At 38.3% G+C, this 16,105-nt stretch overlaps 1 protein-coding gene across 2 annotated transcripts in view; it reads left to right on the top strand.

Annotated features, from left to right (window-relative positions):
- The first annotated feature begins 12,131 nt into the window (after nt 1-12,131).
- Nucleotides 12,132-16,105, top strand: part of LOC108768342 (uncharacterized) — a 120,099-nt gene continuing 116,125 nt past the window's right edge. For both annotated transcript variants that reach the window (XM_018518740.1, XM_018518739.1), the window contains exon 1: nt 12,132-12,543. In XM_018518740.1, the coding sequence (XP_018374242.1) occupies nt 12,471-12,543 (73 nt within the window). In that variant the 5' untranslated portion in view covers nt 12,132-12,470. The remainder of the gene's footprint in view (nt 12,544-16,105) is intronic.

Below are 16,105 nucleotides of genomic sequence, written 5' to 3'. Positions count from 1 at the left end.
ATTCCAGGCTTAAAACTGAATTATCCAAAATTTACATTCGAGAAAATTTACGTCACGTGGAAGGAACGAAATGGCGAAGGACGTGTAAAACAAAAACTCTTTTAACGAGCGACGTCTCCCGCGAGATTGCTACCTTAAGTTTAGATATTGAAGTTTGTAAATGTGATGACATCGAATAATAAATTTTTTAATCTATTAACAGTACGGTATAAATAATTATTGAATTTGGTATGTCAATAATTCTAGAAATTTGTTCATCTTGAAAGCATTGAGCCCCTATACATTCTTGAAGATTGAATAAAACTGATGCAATCATAAAGAACGTCTTTGCGAGTAATTACAAGAGTTCCGCCTTTAACGAACTCACTTAATGCTGTACTTAAAATTGAATTATTTGAAATTTGCATTTGGGTGAGATATCGCGATGGCCAGGAGACGGAGGTTATAGGCGAAAATTCTTTCGGCGAGTAACATCTCCCGCGGGATCAATGCTCCAAGCTTCCACCCGTTAACCGTCTCGGTAACGAATAACGGCGTCGTTTCAATTTGCTTGCAAGCAGCGTCGCGAAACCTTCAGAATACGGTGTATAAAGCCGGCTCGTGGTTTCCAAGTAGATCACCTTCTAAAGGCAAAGGACTTGCATATACACTGACTAATTGAAGCGTACCTCGCCTTCAAGAAGGCTATTTCATCCTCTACTTTCCATCTCGAACTTTCGTCGTTAAAAGATAGGATGATTCTCCACTTCGTAATTAACCACGTCGTGGAATCGATTATATTCTCTATACGGCGCTACTATTCGCTTCTTTGTAAACAAGCTTTGTAGAACGCAGCAAATTTTTTATTGATGTTCCTATCGTCGGGTTTCAAGATCTTCTGTTATTAAGAATATTTTAACTATATAATGTGTTCCGATATTTGCTGCCAGTACTGAATATCTACAGTTTACGTTTCGTGCAATATAATTTATTCGCAATGAATATTGAAACGCAGCCACTATCAGCTAAAAGTATCAATCAAAAAAAGCAAATATCAATCAATATCATTTAAAAAATTTTGATGATATTAATGAATACACCTTGAAATCAACTGCAAAAAACGAAACAAATAATTTGACATAAATAATTTTATGCAGCAAAATGACCATATTTTGTTGTAGATTTAGATCAATAACTTTCAAATGAGTAAGTGGATCTAAATAAATTTTTATTTAAGTCTTAATGTTACTTTCTTATCAAATTTATAAATACAAAGTTACAGAACGCGATTTTACATAAGAACCTGAGTAGAAATTGTAGATGGGTCCTGATAGGGTCCAAACAAGGATACCCTGATGCCTGATCAGGCAATAATGAGAAAATCCTACCAGGCCCTGAGGGCTAATGTAACGTTCGGAACGTCTTCCGCCTGATCAGGCAGACCTTATCAGGGCCTTATAAGTAGCCCCTTTTTGCGCCTTATATTTTTTAACGCAGTTCTTCTAGGATACTAGTACGGTACTAGTAGGATATTGATGCTAGGGTTAGATTAGATTATAGATCTGCGTTCGGAAACATCACCCTAGTATCTCCGTACATCGTTTTATCCTTATTTAACATTCGGTGAACAATAAGGATAAAATGATACGCGGAAGCACTTGGGTGATGTTTCTAAATTCATATATAACTTTTCTTTTTTAAAGCGTAAAAAAATAAAAATATTTATTTGCTCTTTCTATGCGCTTTTTTTTGCGTTTAATTTTCGTCGGAGCAGCCGGTGTCCCTCACTTATAACTCTTGACGGTTTAATCAGACTAGAGGGTAATGTAAGGGCAAAGAAATCAGGTCCATGTAAGAATTACCTTAAAAAAATATTGAGAAGGGTGCCCTGATTTGCACCGGATCAGGCCCAAGTGGAGAATTACCCTACCGCTTCCTGGTCATGACCTGATCGTACATCGGGCGTACCCGATCAAATTTCTACTCGGGAATAAAGTCATACAGAGAATTAAATGACTTTTAAATCAATAAGAAAATTGTGCTCAAATTTTTACACAGATATTCAGATAAAATAATAAAACAATCTATAAAATTTTTATATTTTTGATATTGTTTCTAATATGGCAGACATACATTATTAACGTAATATTTTACGTCGTTTGACTGATTGCGTATGGATCATATTTAACTTAGCAGTTGCCATGTGCGGGATACCTCGTTTTCGCATAAAATCACGCACATCGTCCGTCTGGTTTCGCTTACAAACCGATTCTCCGCGATTTATGTACCGACGACGATGCGTCAGGAATTATGCGGCACGTAGCTTTCCCGCGTGCGCTTCCTCGTTACAACGGCAAACCAAACAGCGTCAAAATACGATAGGCCACTACGCTCACAGGTTAATTTTACATTATCTTGTACTGTACTGCCATAGCTTCGAATTAGCAGTAACAGAGTAGAATACACGCTGTGCGTACCATGCATATAAGTGCCCTCGCTGCGTTTACATCATCACTGCCCATTCGTGTGCATATGCATTTTACAAGCACGAACAGAGAATGCGGCACTCAACCGGTCGCTACTAACAACTTTAAAAGTCCCGGTTAAACGAGAAATTCGATTAAATTCTGTTCCAACCGGTGAGCTTTTCGGTCGAGCGAAGACTCGTCATGTTTATATCACACGATTTGAGTATAAATACATGTGCTTTATTGAAGCCATCGCGGCGTGTCCATCCAATAACTGAATTAGCACGTGCTATTTGCGGGTTTGCTCGACTATAGCAATAAGGGACAATATTACATGCCATACTAGATATTCCATTTGATAAGAAATAACGTAATATGTAACGTAACAGGATGTGAAAATAACTGCGAGCCATCACCGAGGTAGATGCATCATTTTCTCGGGTCGCAAGGTATAATCCAAAGTGCATTTTTTTTCTGTTTTCGGTAGGTAATACAGTTATGAACAAAAGCGATCTCGCCACGTCAAACAAAACTCTCTCATCTCGAATATGTGTACGTGTAGATAAGCTCGTCTCACACACACACACACACACGTACACGCAGCATTCACACGCGAACGCGTACACATACGCACACAGTAATATCAGTTAATAGACGAAGATAATATCGACCGCCGATTCATCTTATCGTCGCAATAATGCTCTAATGGACGTCAAACTTCGTCGAACTGGCATGCTCGGGCAACTTTACTTAATCTTGCATAAGTTACAGCCCCCGAACTAATAGTAATAGAGTAGAATACGTTTGGCGTGCTGTGCCATAAGTGCTCCAGCTGCATGTACGCTCGGTACCAGCACGCTTTCGAGATCGCGTACGCGCGCGCACACATATGAACGTAGAGAACATGAAGAGGATGAGCGTAAGAGGGTGCGGGCCGGGGGGAGGAAGAGGACGGGACATGCGGCCAGTCCTCGTTAACAGCTTTGAAAGTTCGGATTAAACGCAGAATTGCGTTAAATTCCGCCCGGACAGCCCTGACCGTCCGACGTGCTTGCTCTCGACGAAGCACGATAAAAATTAGATCAAAATACGATAAAGATGGAAAAACATATTTCTTAATAACAACCAGAGCGCAGTCACCCCTCGAAAATGAGATAGATATAAATAGATCCCACATTCACCGAATATGTTATACATTAAACTGCGTTGACGGCAAATACGAAAATACGATGTCGAGATTTTTAATAGCTTCTGACTACTTAATCTTGCATAAACTGATTCCAAATTAGAGTAGTGAAAATCAGATAATTTTATGAAAAAAAGATAATATTTAAAAATATAATAACGCAAACGCGACCGCAAGTACATCGATACAGCAGAATATTGAATATTTGCTGAATTTATGAGGAAATGTAAACCACGAGTGAGTTACATTTTAAATTGTTTTGTATTTAAAACGGTTTTTGTATATTCCCTTTTGTGTTCCGCGTTCATGCAGAATTACCTCTGTGTCTGTATTATAAATTTCTCAGTGTTAACAAATCTGAATTTTTTTTTTTTTTCCATTACACGTACTTGTTCTTTGTTAAAGTAATACATTGAAAAACACATCAAAGGGAGCACGGATTAACGATACGTAGCTTTAAAATACCGCCACGTATAAAGTTCAGCATGTCGCACAGGTGAAAATACCGCTTAATACCTAATCCGATTACCAGTTTAAAGTGTATAGTAGTGTGACTCGCCATCAGCACATTAATCTTCACCAGGATATTTTTCGGCTGATTGAGAATTAATATCCGCCAAAAATGTTGTAAAACAATCAACATTCGCCATATAAAGTTTTCATTTTTCAGGATTAAAAATATCTTTGTAACTAATCCTCTAAATCCGTTAAAAGAAAATTAAATAAACTAGAAATTAAATAAACAATAAACTTCTGTCATCATCAATAGCTCCAATATTCAATTTATTAAGAGTTATTCGGTTTACGATAAGCCCTTCGGTATTTTCACACTATGTTCAATGAAAGAGAATATCGTTAAAGGTTAATGAGGATCTCTTGCGGACATCCTGTATAACACGTGCGTAGCTTCACATACACGTTTTTAATCCGCGCTCGTGTCCGAACCACGGTGGATCGTGCGATTCACGCTGGCGAGAGCGAATAATCCTCCCGACGTATTGCATTATCCGCAATCGCTCTGCTTCTCGCGAGGAGAATGAATTTTGATCCACAGTAGCAGTGAAAAAGTGGGATTTACCGGGGCGCCGCGGTGGTGCGCGAATTGCCCCGATGTTAACCGCCAAGCAGGTATTTTCACTCGACTGCGCAGCGACAGTACGGAGAGAGAGTACGGGAGAAATGAGGAAGGGACCGGCAGCCGGCGGCGAAGAAGTTAAAAAGAGAGACTGAGCCTGAATGAAAACACCGCCGGAGACCCGAGTCGTTAAAAGTTAAGGGTATTACCCCATTGAAACCATGGGGCGGCGTAAAGCAGACGGAGTTAATGTTTAAGGGTCAATTTGAGCACCACACCCGGATATAAAGGTGACGCGTGACCTACTCTCGCGTATCAGCCCCTATAACCCGCACCGAGCTTTTCCACGCCAGGTATATCTCTCCGATGATTCCGCCCCCGTACTTTCCCCGTCCCAGAAGTATGTCGTGTATGTTACGTACATAGGACCTAACATCTTGCGCGGGAGTGATATAACTTTTGCAGCATGTTTGCGCGCGCGACCTGTGAATGCTGCCATGACGACGGAGAGAATTTCATTTGTTATTATTACTCGTGACTTTTTACCTTTTTCCCCCATGTGTATCTGCGATGTAACATTTCCGCGTTAGCGCGCCTTGACACCAGCGGCGGCGACGCGGCGTGTCAAGGGCGCAATCTGCTTCGTTCCGACCGCATATCCCCCCGACGCTTCTGCGATTATTATTCCGCGTTTAATCTATTGATGTGTGTGACGACTGTTTATTTCAACGGCTTATACCGTATAATTTACAATATCATAATTTCGTAATATTGCAATTATAATTCACGAGCATATTAAAGCAATAATTTGATTATTCGTAAATCCGTAATACAAATTTAGTCCATCGATCTATTCGCGGTATCGCGGTTTTACCTCTTGAACTTGCGACAAATATCCAATAAAACAATTCTTTACGTCCCTCTGTGAGGCCGAACAATTTCCTGATTTACGTCCAGTCCTATTTTACGCGTCACCGAGTATCTTCTGGCCGCTACAACGTGCGGTAATAATGGAACGCTTTAGGTAAATCGCACAATTTGGGATGCAGAAGCGACGCAGCCTCGCCCCCGTGTCGCGCAGCTCGCATACGAGAATAACATTTGCCGTAGCAGTAATTTAACTTTCTAATTATATGTGGGCGTATGCCTCTTGATTCTGCTCGTGACGCGTTTCGGAGGATTGAAATTGTTATAAAACAACGCGAACTTCCTGCGGAGACCTCGCTCGCTTAGAACTGCCATCGTGACATCTCAGGAATGTTAAATTGGTAAAAAAAAAGGAGAAGACAAGATTTCTACATTAATCTCACTACTTTTAAAATCTAAAATTATGCATGTTCACGTGATATTGTCCTAATCGTAGAATTTCCATTGCCTTTGATATCCGCAGCAATCTTTTTAACTTTCTTAAACTATATGGAGATTTAAAGACCCAGACAATTTTTCAATTTAAAATTTTTTTCTTTTTTGGGGGGGACTTTGCCTTAAAAGAGAGAGCATTTTTTTGCAACCGTTCGGAAATGATTTTATTTCTACGTTTCTCTTATGCATTTTTCTTTATAAAAACTGAAAATTATCATAATAACGACGCTACATTCAAGGAAAAATTGGTACAAAAATGAAGTTAATAAAATCTTCATTATCGTTACGAAATCGTCGTTAGTTATGTTTCAATTATTTAAAAATTAATTCAGAGTTGGATTTTTCTTTAAGTATAGCGTCATTATCGGTGTTTATAATAATTTTACATAAAAATTTTTGGTTTCCATAAAGAAAAATACATAAGAAAATGTAAAAATAAAATGATCCCTGCACGGTCACGAAAAAGTAAAAATTGTACTTTCCTTGGATACGTAAAAAATATAAAATATTTTACGTCATATAATCGTCTTGCTAAATATTGAAAGAGTATACCAAATTAAAAAAAGCTTAAAACCTTTGAAAAACACAACCGTCTCTCAGCGATTCAGGTGATCTGACTAATGCCCGTTTCTTAATGTAGATTACTTTCAAAAATTCTCCAGAAAGTTTTACATGCACATAGAATTACTAAGTATTCTTACTGGCACGTAACGAACCGGGAATGTAATAATTTTAAGAATAGTTCTTAGAACTAGAAAAAGGTAAAGAGTAGGTTGAACTGAGATTAAAGTTAATCTGCATTAGTAAAAACGGCCATAAGTGATGAAATTCAGAATAGTCTACGAAGGGTTAATTTTCCTTAACTGTTCTATGCAGATTGTAGACATACGTTATTGTCTCGTTAATTCTTCCTTTTTATATTTCTATTTCAGTTTACCGCTTCGACTTCGTTTTAACTCTTTTATGGCCCGGTTATCGTGCTGTTTGCTGCACAACTTTATTTCGGTAATATTAAAGTTGTGCAGTTAAGTTGGAAAGTTAAGACCAAAGCGAAACTTGTCCACGCGGGCCGCAGCTCACGTTATTCTGGAATTTTGCGTTGATTTGTTAGCAACTTTGTTGCTGGAAACATATTATATGCGAACGAACGCGAGCGTAACTTCTCACGTGGAAGTAATTTAACTTCGCAATTACACGTGCCCTTGAGTCTGTACGGCTAATCGAACTTTATTTCATTCAATTTAAATTACGCGAGCGAGTATAGATTTACGTGATCGCAACTATTTTCCCTCTCTCTCCCGGTTTGTTACGTCTCAGTTAGATTACTTAAAGAGAAGTTCAGCAAGTGTAAAATAAAGAAATATGATCAATTTGCATAAATTTAGAGTAGATGGACCTAATTATAAAAAAAAATGTTTAGTTGTTATAATTCTGTTTTAGAGGTACAACATCCTCTTGAATAAAATCGGTTTTTACGTTTTTTTTTTCTAAATAAATATTTCAGAAACAATTGGAAATATAAAAAAATGTTTCGAATAAAAATGGTTAGATTTTTAAAAAATATTAAATTAAAAAAAAAATACTCTTACCATTAATTCTTTTCTCTTAAATTTTCAAATTTTTTTGCAATTGAACTAAATTTTATTCCACGCTAAATTTATGTGTGATAAAGTTGTGTTCCGTAAACATGTGCTTATTTTGAGAAATAAGCTGAAAACACACTTATATACATACATATATGCTATCAATTTTATTTATTAAATAATAAAAACATTTTTTTTTTGTAATTAAATCCATCTACTCTAAATTTATGCAAAGTGACAGATTTTTTTGAATTTTATACTTGCCGCACTTCCTTGTTAGTAATTCTATGCGCGTGTCAAACAAACTTTCCGGAGAATTTTCTTCAATTTCATCAAAGGCTTACAAAATTTCACACGCATTCTACGATGACGTCAAAAAAGCTCATGGCGCTTCAATCGGAGTAACTCATCGAATAAAACGTGATTTTCCATGGTACCAGCTTCCTTCCAAATTCCATACGGTTGATCGATCCGCGCTTTGAGAACGCACCGTGTATGTTACCGTAGTAACTTCTCACATGGGAGTAATTAAACTTTCTCGCTCTTTGTATACGTAATCCTCCTGGTAGTACACAGAGTTCACCTCCCTGATGTGACACATACTGTTGCGAATTCAGAAATAGTATCTATAACTTACTGACAAGATACGGAACTGCAATTTTTAAATCAAATGTGAAGTTAATTATTTCAAATGACTTGTATTTAAAAGATGATGGTTATAGAATATTCGAGAGTTGTGGAATATCACAATAGTTATAGTCTTATAGTTAGTTCTAAATTCTGGAAATGACCATCCAAATTAACTTTTGCACAATTTGCTTAGACGTTATAATATGATCATTAATCGTTACTATTTACTGCGCTGTCATAAAAGTTGTTTAATTTTAGTTTTGCATGTAGCAGACAGTTTCACAAATATGTATTCTTTATATAATTTTAAGAAATACGTTGGTAATTAATTATGACATTCAGTCTAGCTTGGAGGCCATAAATGTACCTTCCAAATGATATAATTGAACTAAATTTGATAATGAAATGTATGCATGTATCTGTGGCGTGTAAAATTATAACTACGTAATGTAGTTAGTAATGTTCTATATCTCTCCTCTTATTCCATAACTGTAATCTTTTATCTCGTTTTAATTTTTCATTCGTTTGGTATACAGAAACTTGCAGCAACATTGCTGCAATGTTTGCAATATTATTATATTACTGGAACGTTGCAATGTTGCCATAATACTGCTAGAATTGCTTATAGAATAATCTGTATGTACATAACTACTAGTCATATTCTTTTAGGAGTACAGATACTCTTTTTGAAGTCGTAAAACTTTTGTGGCCATTAATTAACAAATGTTATATTTATAAAATTATATTAACAAGAATTGACAAGAAAAATTATATATATTTAAAAAATTTTATTTTATTAAATATCTACATTTATTGAATAAAAAATTATACCCCCTCCTTCCACCCCCGGATTATAATTATTTTTAATTCTACATATGTAGATACTGTTTTTTGTGATTCGGATTTGATAATCCTAGTTGTATCAGATGTAGTTACATTACATGAATATTTCAATAAAACGAAATAGTATTCCATAACCCTCTTCCTTCCTCTATTTATACACGAAAATATTTGTAACATCTAGGAAGTACTATTCAATGGTATCTATTCCTTTTATAACGAAGGAAGTGCAACAAGTAAAAGCGTAAGCAATCCGCTAAGTCACTCTTTCCTATTTATAACCACTTGCGTAAAAAGAGACCGTAACGCTCTAGTAATGCTCTCGATATTGATTCCGCTCCGTCATCTTCATCGAGATTCGCTACGAGTAATTTCGCACAAATAGAATTATTCATGAGTTAATTTCGCATGCCTCACTAATCAAATGCGTCAATGCTTTCGCAACGAAACCACAAGTTTACCGCGTTTGGTTGTCGAGCGTCACGGTATGGGACGCGCGCTGGAGAATTCGCGTATCACGCCGCCGTCTAATGAGTCAACGAATTGATAGGATTCACCCTCCGCCATCATATTTTCCCGATGACCTATTTGCCAAAGTTACACGCGTAATCCCTAATCCCCGATCCTCTCATCCGCCCATCGTCGCGAAAAGCATCCGATTGGAACGCAGCGGCTGTTCGATCCTTCGTTACGTATGATGCATTGATGAAATTTGCGGATCCGCGCGTTACGATGTCGCGGAGTTACCTTGATGAACGACACAGCTCGTCATGGCGACAAATTATGGAGTAGCTGCAGCACTGTCGTTCGGACTGTTGTACGAGGTAACGAGCTGACTTTCGAGAGGGTACCATATTAATTATCGCGTTGTCGGCAACGAAAACAACGAGGTAACGCGCACCGGTTAATAAGCAAAGAACCGATCGAATTGCTTAATTGAAAACTCTTTTCTGTAAATTCCTTATGTTTCGTATCAGTTTGAGGATCTTATGGCTCTTTAAAGATCCCGTTGTTGCCAAGAGTTCACTTTGCGCCGGTGCTTGTATTTTTATGGGCTTAAACGTGCATTAACGAAAAAAAGTATAATTTGCATAGTACTACACAAGTTGAATAATTCTCTATTGTTATTTTATGTGACGTTTTCTCATTAAGAATTTTTTATCCTTCAAACGTGCATCTGTAAATGGCTTTATATTATTATATAACGTACATTAATTTGTATTTACAATCCCATTTTATTTCTATTTTATTTCTTTCTATTACATTTCTATTCTACTTCCGTCTTAATAAAATAATTTTAACACTCGTTTTTTTCTTGTTTTGTTAATTTAAGACAACTCTGTTCTTTGAATACATTATACACTACTCATGCCACATTATTACATAACAGCGCTGTAAGTACAAAGTTATGAAAATTCATACGACTATACGAGTGTTAAACGAATGCCAAGCGATGTGATCAAAGTTTACTTTAACACGATGATGTCGCAGGATATTAAACTGAACTGTTGTCATACTGCAACACAGTTCTCTGCGCTAACTTTATACACAAATTCAGCCGCTTCATGTTAGTTCCTAGAGAAACTAATTGCTTTGCGTAGAGCAAGCTCTTTTGTAGCTCTGCTGAAAACAAAGCTTGTACATACGCAATAACTGGATCTGAAGAATAAAAGTATTCGCGCATAGTTCGTTAACAAATTATAATAATGAAGTCTCTCGTATACAGTCCATTCTCGTCTCACAATTTATATTCACATTTTTGTGCATACTTTTAGCATAGATAATATAATAATGAATAAATTTATAATTTAATATTACTTATATCTTGAGATTTATATTTTCTATTCTATCGCATCACGCGATAGAAAGTGCTATTGAGAATCATAAATATTGTAACAAAAGCTGAATGAGTAGTAAAACAACAGACATGCCTAAAGAATTTATTTTTTGATAGTGCTGTCATTCGTGCCGTCATCCTCATTGTTATCCAAACTTCTCTCTTACGAAATCCCATTCCTTAAACGTATGCATGACTCTCGACCGATTCGAGCCTGTTAACATATAAATTGCCGCTTAACGACGAGACAATCAGTTTCGTGGAAACTCTTGGGAAGAGAGTGACGACGGAGACGAAGACGGACGACACCGGAGTGCGAGAGTAAACGAGATAGTACTGGGAAAAGACAAAGAGAGAAACAGATAGAATGAGAGGAACGAAAAGGGACGATAGGAGACGAGGTCACCCCCGAAAGTAATGGGGGAGAGCGCGGGAACGGTGGAAAAGACAGCGCACTGGAGAACGAGGCGAAGGGGCCGTCGTCGAAGAGACAGAAACGGGAGGAAGGGTGGCATTCAATTCAATTTCCTAAGAAACTCTTTAGTGTTTGAGATACAGCCGCCGAAAGGATGCGCGCGAGGTTAGATATGTGGTGGAGATGGTGAGTGCGATCGCGGTGGGGGATGGAAGACAGATAAACGGGGCGACAGAGGGGGTGGTAGAGCTGGATAGAAAGTGGGATAGAGAGAAATCCGGAGGATGGATGGGCGCGCGATCGTTTGCCGAGTGCGAAAGGGAGAAAGGAAGAGGGGGTGACGGCGACACGCCGCGTGAAGGACGGAGGGAGCGATGGAAAAACTGTAATAGTGAGTGAGTCAGAAGACAACTACAGCGATAGAGGGCTGCATAAAAGAGAAAGAAGTTCTCGTGCGAGTGCGGGTACGGGAATAAGAGGGTGAGAGAGAAAAGAGGGAAGGGAAGAGGGGACGGATTGATATCGCCGAAAGAGAAGGTAGACGGGTGAAGGGATGAACGAGGGGGCAGGGTACGAGCGAGAACATGGACGGAAGAACGCGGGATAAACGGAGATGCGGGACGGGAGAGAGAGACTGACTAACTGACTGTGGCCGGTTAGGGGGTGAAGGGGAATAAGGATTCTGTGCGCGGGCGCGAGGCTGGCGCAAACTCTTCGTGCAGCATCCCTCGTCAGTTGCAAGTCAGGAACTATCGCGGCCGCGTGGCGCCCGCGCTGTGTCGCCAGTCTTGCCGATTTCAAGCGCTTACGCAATTCCGGCTGATCGACGCGCGAACGGTACTAAAAGAAAAAAAAAAAAAAAATTCATCAAGTTGTCAACCTATCCGTGAACTCTCCGATCTTGCGTTCCCCCGATGTTGTCGCGCGTCCGCGCGTTTCCGCGCTTCCGTTCGGGCGAGTAGATCCTTTTCCCATTTTTTATGGGAAACCGCGAAAACAAGAACGCCGTGGTACCAATCGGCGAGCGAGGATATATGTAGACAAGAAGCGCGACGTGCGCGCGTTACAGTGACACAGAAGATCCTTTACGGCAGAATGGATAAAGACTTTCGCCGGAAGTATAAAAAAATGCGATGTGGTCTGCTTCACCTGCTGCTGATAGTGGGGGGTAAGTTTCATTATACAGTGTTAAGTTCGACAGAAAGGGGGAGGAGGATTTTCTCGAGTGATTTGGATGCGTCGATGATTACCGCGCCGGTGAAGCGTTCTCCATCGACTTTTAATCTTCGAACGGAGGAACTCATCGAAGTGAATTTTCCATTGCTCTTTCGCCCGTTGATGCGAAAGTAGCGGCTAAATGTCGAGGAAACGTATCTCTTCGGTAATTTCGAACCGAGAGAGTTCTCTTTTATTTAAACAACACTCTACGCAGAACAAGATGGTCTTTGATGAAAGTCCTGAAGCGCTATGCGGTTCTATCAGCTTCAGTTTGTACTGCTGAAGAATGCCGAGTATACATACATAGCGATGACGAAAGAGGGATAATGTTCGCTCTTCCGTATCGCGCCAAGAAGGAGAGACGTAAAACGGTTAAGTTCTCACTAAGTTGAGCCTGCGAAAAGTCGTTAAAGGAGTCGTTGAAGCCTTCGACCCTCTACAGGCCTCCTCCGGTTAAGTTCGTTGCTTCACCGAAGTTCTGAGAGCCGCCGATGCGGGAAAGGAACGCGGGATACCTGCGTTCTTAGAGAATAGGCGGTCGTTCGCAGCCACTCTATGAACGGCAAGAATGACATCATTACAGCCAAGTTCGGCTCAGTTAGATCACGTCGGGATTGTAAGCGACGCGTTCACTCGCCGACGCAGTCCTCAATATTACTACTGCGATTCGCTGTACTTCATCCGCGTTAAGTACCGAAAGTGCTTTAAAGATATCTCTGATATTACTCGCGCTAATCTTTATTACCGGATAAAAAGCGGTTTAAATCTTTTCTTTACTAAGGCCGTAAATAACATTTAATTGATCATATCTGTTTGCACTCCTCTTAAACGGGTCGAAGTACATTATACGTACTGCAAACTAGAGAAGATTGCAGTGCGAACGTTTTGCTCTGATTCACAGTACCTTGGACATGTGCCAGGGGGTGGCTCTTATGGAATAACAGTTTTGATATCGGGCCTTGTTATAGATGAGCTCACGAAAGTTTAGTTTTACTTTGTCAAAGTAGGTCGAGCGCAATGCTTATAGTTAGATAATACACTGGCGAGTGATAGGGACTTCTCGCAGTTCTTGGACATGAATTATTTTAAACAAATCTCTTTCCTCCATTAAAAACTAAAATCTTTTTATAAAATTTAACTACAAACATCGGCAACCATAATTTTACGTAAAATAACAAGTGAACAGAATTGAAAACTCAGTCGGATTACAGTTAAAATTTTACGGTTCAGAGGAGTACAACTCTGTATGTAAGAGCAACTGCTACGTGACAATCAGAGAAGTTAGTAAAGTAAGTTAAAGTGAGTGTAAGTGAGTCAGTGAGCGAGTTTTTTAGACACGTCCAATGGAGTGACGTATGTATTCAACGACGTAAAAAAAAACGTAATAGGCGAGAATTTCCAAAACTATTCGAAATATTGAAAAACCATTTCCGAGTTTCGTGTTCGTAAAAATTTTAAAAGTTGAGTACGTGTATGTGTGTCTATAGTGACTAACTGGTTTGAACCAAAAGCAAAACAGTTTTTATATATTAGAAAATCAAATACCCCTTTTGTTATGTTGCAAACAATTTGGAATAATTATCACTTTAGAAATAAGAAACATTTAAATTAAATCCTATACAAATTAATGCTATGATACATTAAATTGATTATTTTTCCATTGCTTTTATCGATATCTTTATAAAATTGTAGTCGCTTGAATTTTCTAAAATATTTAACAAGCATTAATATTTTTAGAAATGAATTGTGTACGTATTTAGAAAGTTCAAGGAATTTTTTACTAAAAGAATAATTAATAAAAAGTGTAAAAATACTTTTAAATTTGTCTTATAATAAATAATTTCTATATTTTGCTCTTTTGAGACACCAAAGAGTTAAGGGCGGAGCCCATCAGATAACTTGCGATCTGCTGAAGGCGGCGGCAAGTGAACTTTATAATATAATTGTGTCTCTATAAATTTCATTCACCTCCGCCGTCATTATATAAATTTATTAAAGATTCTCGCACATACTAAAAGTAGAGCTCGCTTTGACATATTTGTTTATTCTCGTTTCTCCAAACCCTTAACTAATATTTATCTTCGTACGTCGCTAATTAATGAAAAATTTGATAAACATATCGCATGGTTTTTACCTCCTCGAGCAAAATTCATTCTGCGTTCCGAGAGAACGCGGAACAACATGCTCTTTTCGCGTTGTAGAACTGGGTTGTTTCCGATGAGACAAATTCTCTCGACTGAATATTTGCTCTCCGCTGGACCGCTGCTTTTCCACACGATTGCGTCGTGCCGCGAGAAGACGAACAGATACGTGGGAATTCTTCTGAGAGAAAGAGAGAAAGGGGAAGAAAGTCGAGATAGAACAAATCGTGGTGAACGTGCACCGGAATGCAGACATATCCGAGATATACTCGCCTGCTTCGCCATCTTCTCGCAGATACTTTACTTCCGTGACGCAACTTCCGCGAGTGCGTTCTCTGTTATTGGAAAAATACAGTGCTCAGTGTACGTCGATGATGCGATTTATCTATCCCCTTTTGGGGACATCGCTTTTAAGGCAGAGATTTCTGTACTCAACAATTTAGCGTTGCAATTTTGTTCTTTTGTATTTATCTTACTTTTATAAAACCTCATGTTTTATAAAGACATACCGTATGTTTTCTCATAATTGTACTCCAGTTCCGAAAGAGAAGTAAAATCGCCGCATAAGAACAGTATCCTGAGAATTTTCCTTTATTTCTATCTGGTACTACGATATTTTCGAAATGAGCGTGTTTGCTTCCGAGAGTGCACCATATTTTCAAATGCTTCTATAAACTCTGCTCACTCCGAGAGCAGTTTCAGCATAAAACGTTTGTTATCTTTCACAACTTTATCTACCGCTGTGCTGCTTAGTTCTTCTCAGGCTTTATTGCTATTGTTAAACATTTTTAAACAAAACGTACGAAGAAAATTCGCGTTCGCCCGTATATAACATATGTTCGGTTAAATTTAAATACGTGCATATAATCATTATTATTCATTGTCCAAATAAATTGTGCCGAGTTGACGCGAGAGAGTGGAAGCTATCTGAAAAACTGGAAACTTTCTCTTGTAATTATATTTTTTTAATACTCAATTAAACATTCTTGTAAACATTTCCTACGTCTAGCGCTATTATGACCTGACAACGCACCTTAATCAAATCAATGTTCACTATATTCAATCAACTGCACACTCATTCATTTTTCAATGTAAATTTTGAAAGCTATTCGATGACAAGTACGAATTAATCTTCATCGGTCATCAGCGGCCAGGTTATTGTTTGTTCAAATTTTTAAAACCATTTTTCCGCTGTCAGTTTATCGTGTTACGTTTGTAGAACGTCATTGGTATTTCCACGTTAAGCTCACAGAGTAAACATCAATATTAACCAAATTCAGTTCACATTCGAACAATACACAAACGTCTGTAATTGGAGTGTCCTCCTTTGACGAATTTTTTAATAATTTTTTAACTTGATTTCTAATAGGG

The sequence above is a fragment of the Trachymyrmex cornetzi genome, unplaced genomic scaffold (assembly GCF_001594075.2).
Source record: "Trachymyrmex cornetzi isolate Tcor2-1 unplaced genomic scaffold, Tcor1.1 scaffold782, whole genome shotgun sequence".
NCBI classification, from domain to species: domain Eukaryota; kingdom Metazoa; phylum Arthropoda; class Insecta; order Hymenoptera; family Formicidae; genus Trachymyrmex; species Trachymyrmex cornetzi.
This window is presented reverse-complemented; position numbering and strand designations above follow the sequence as displayed.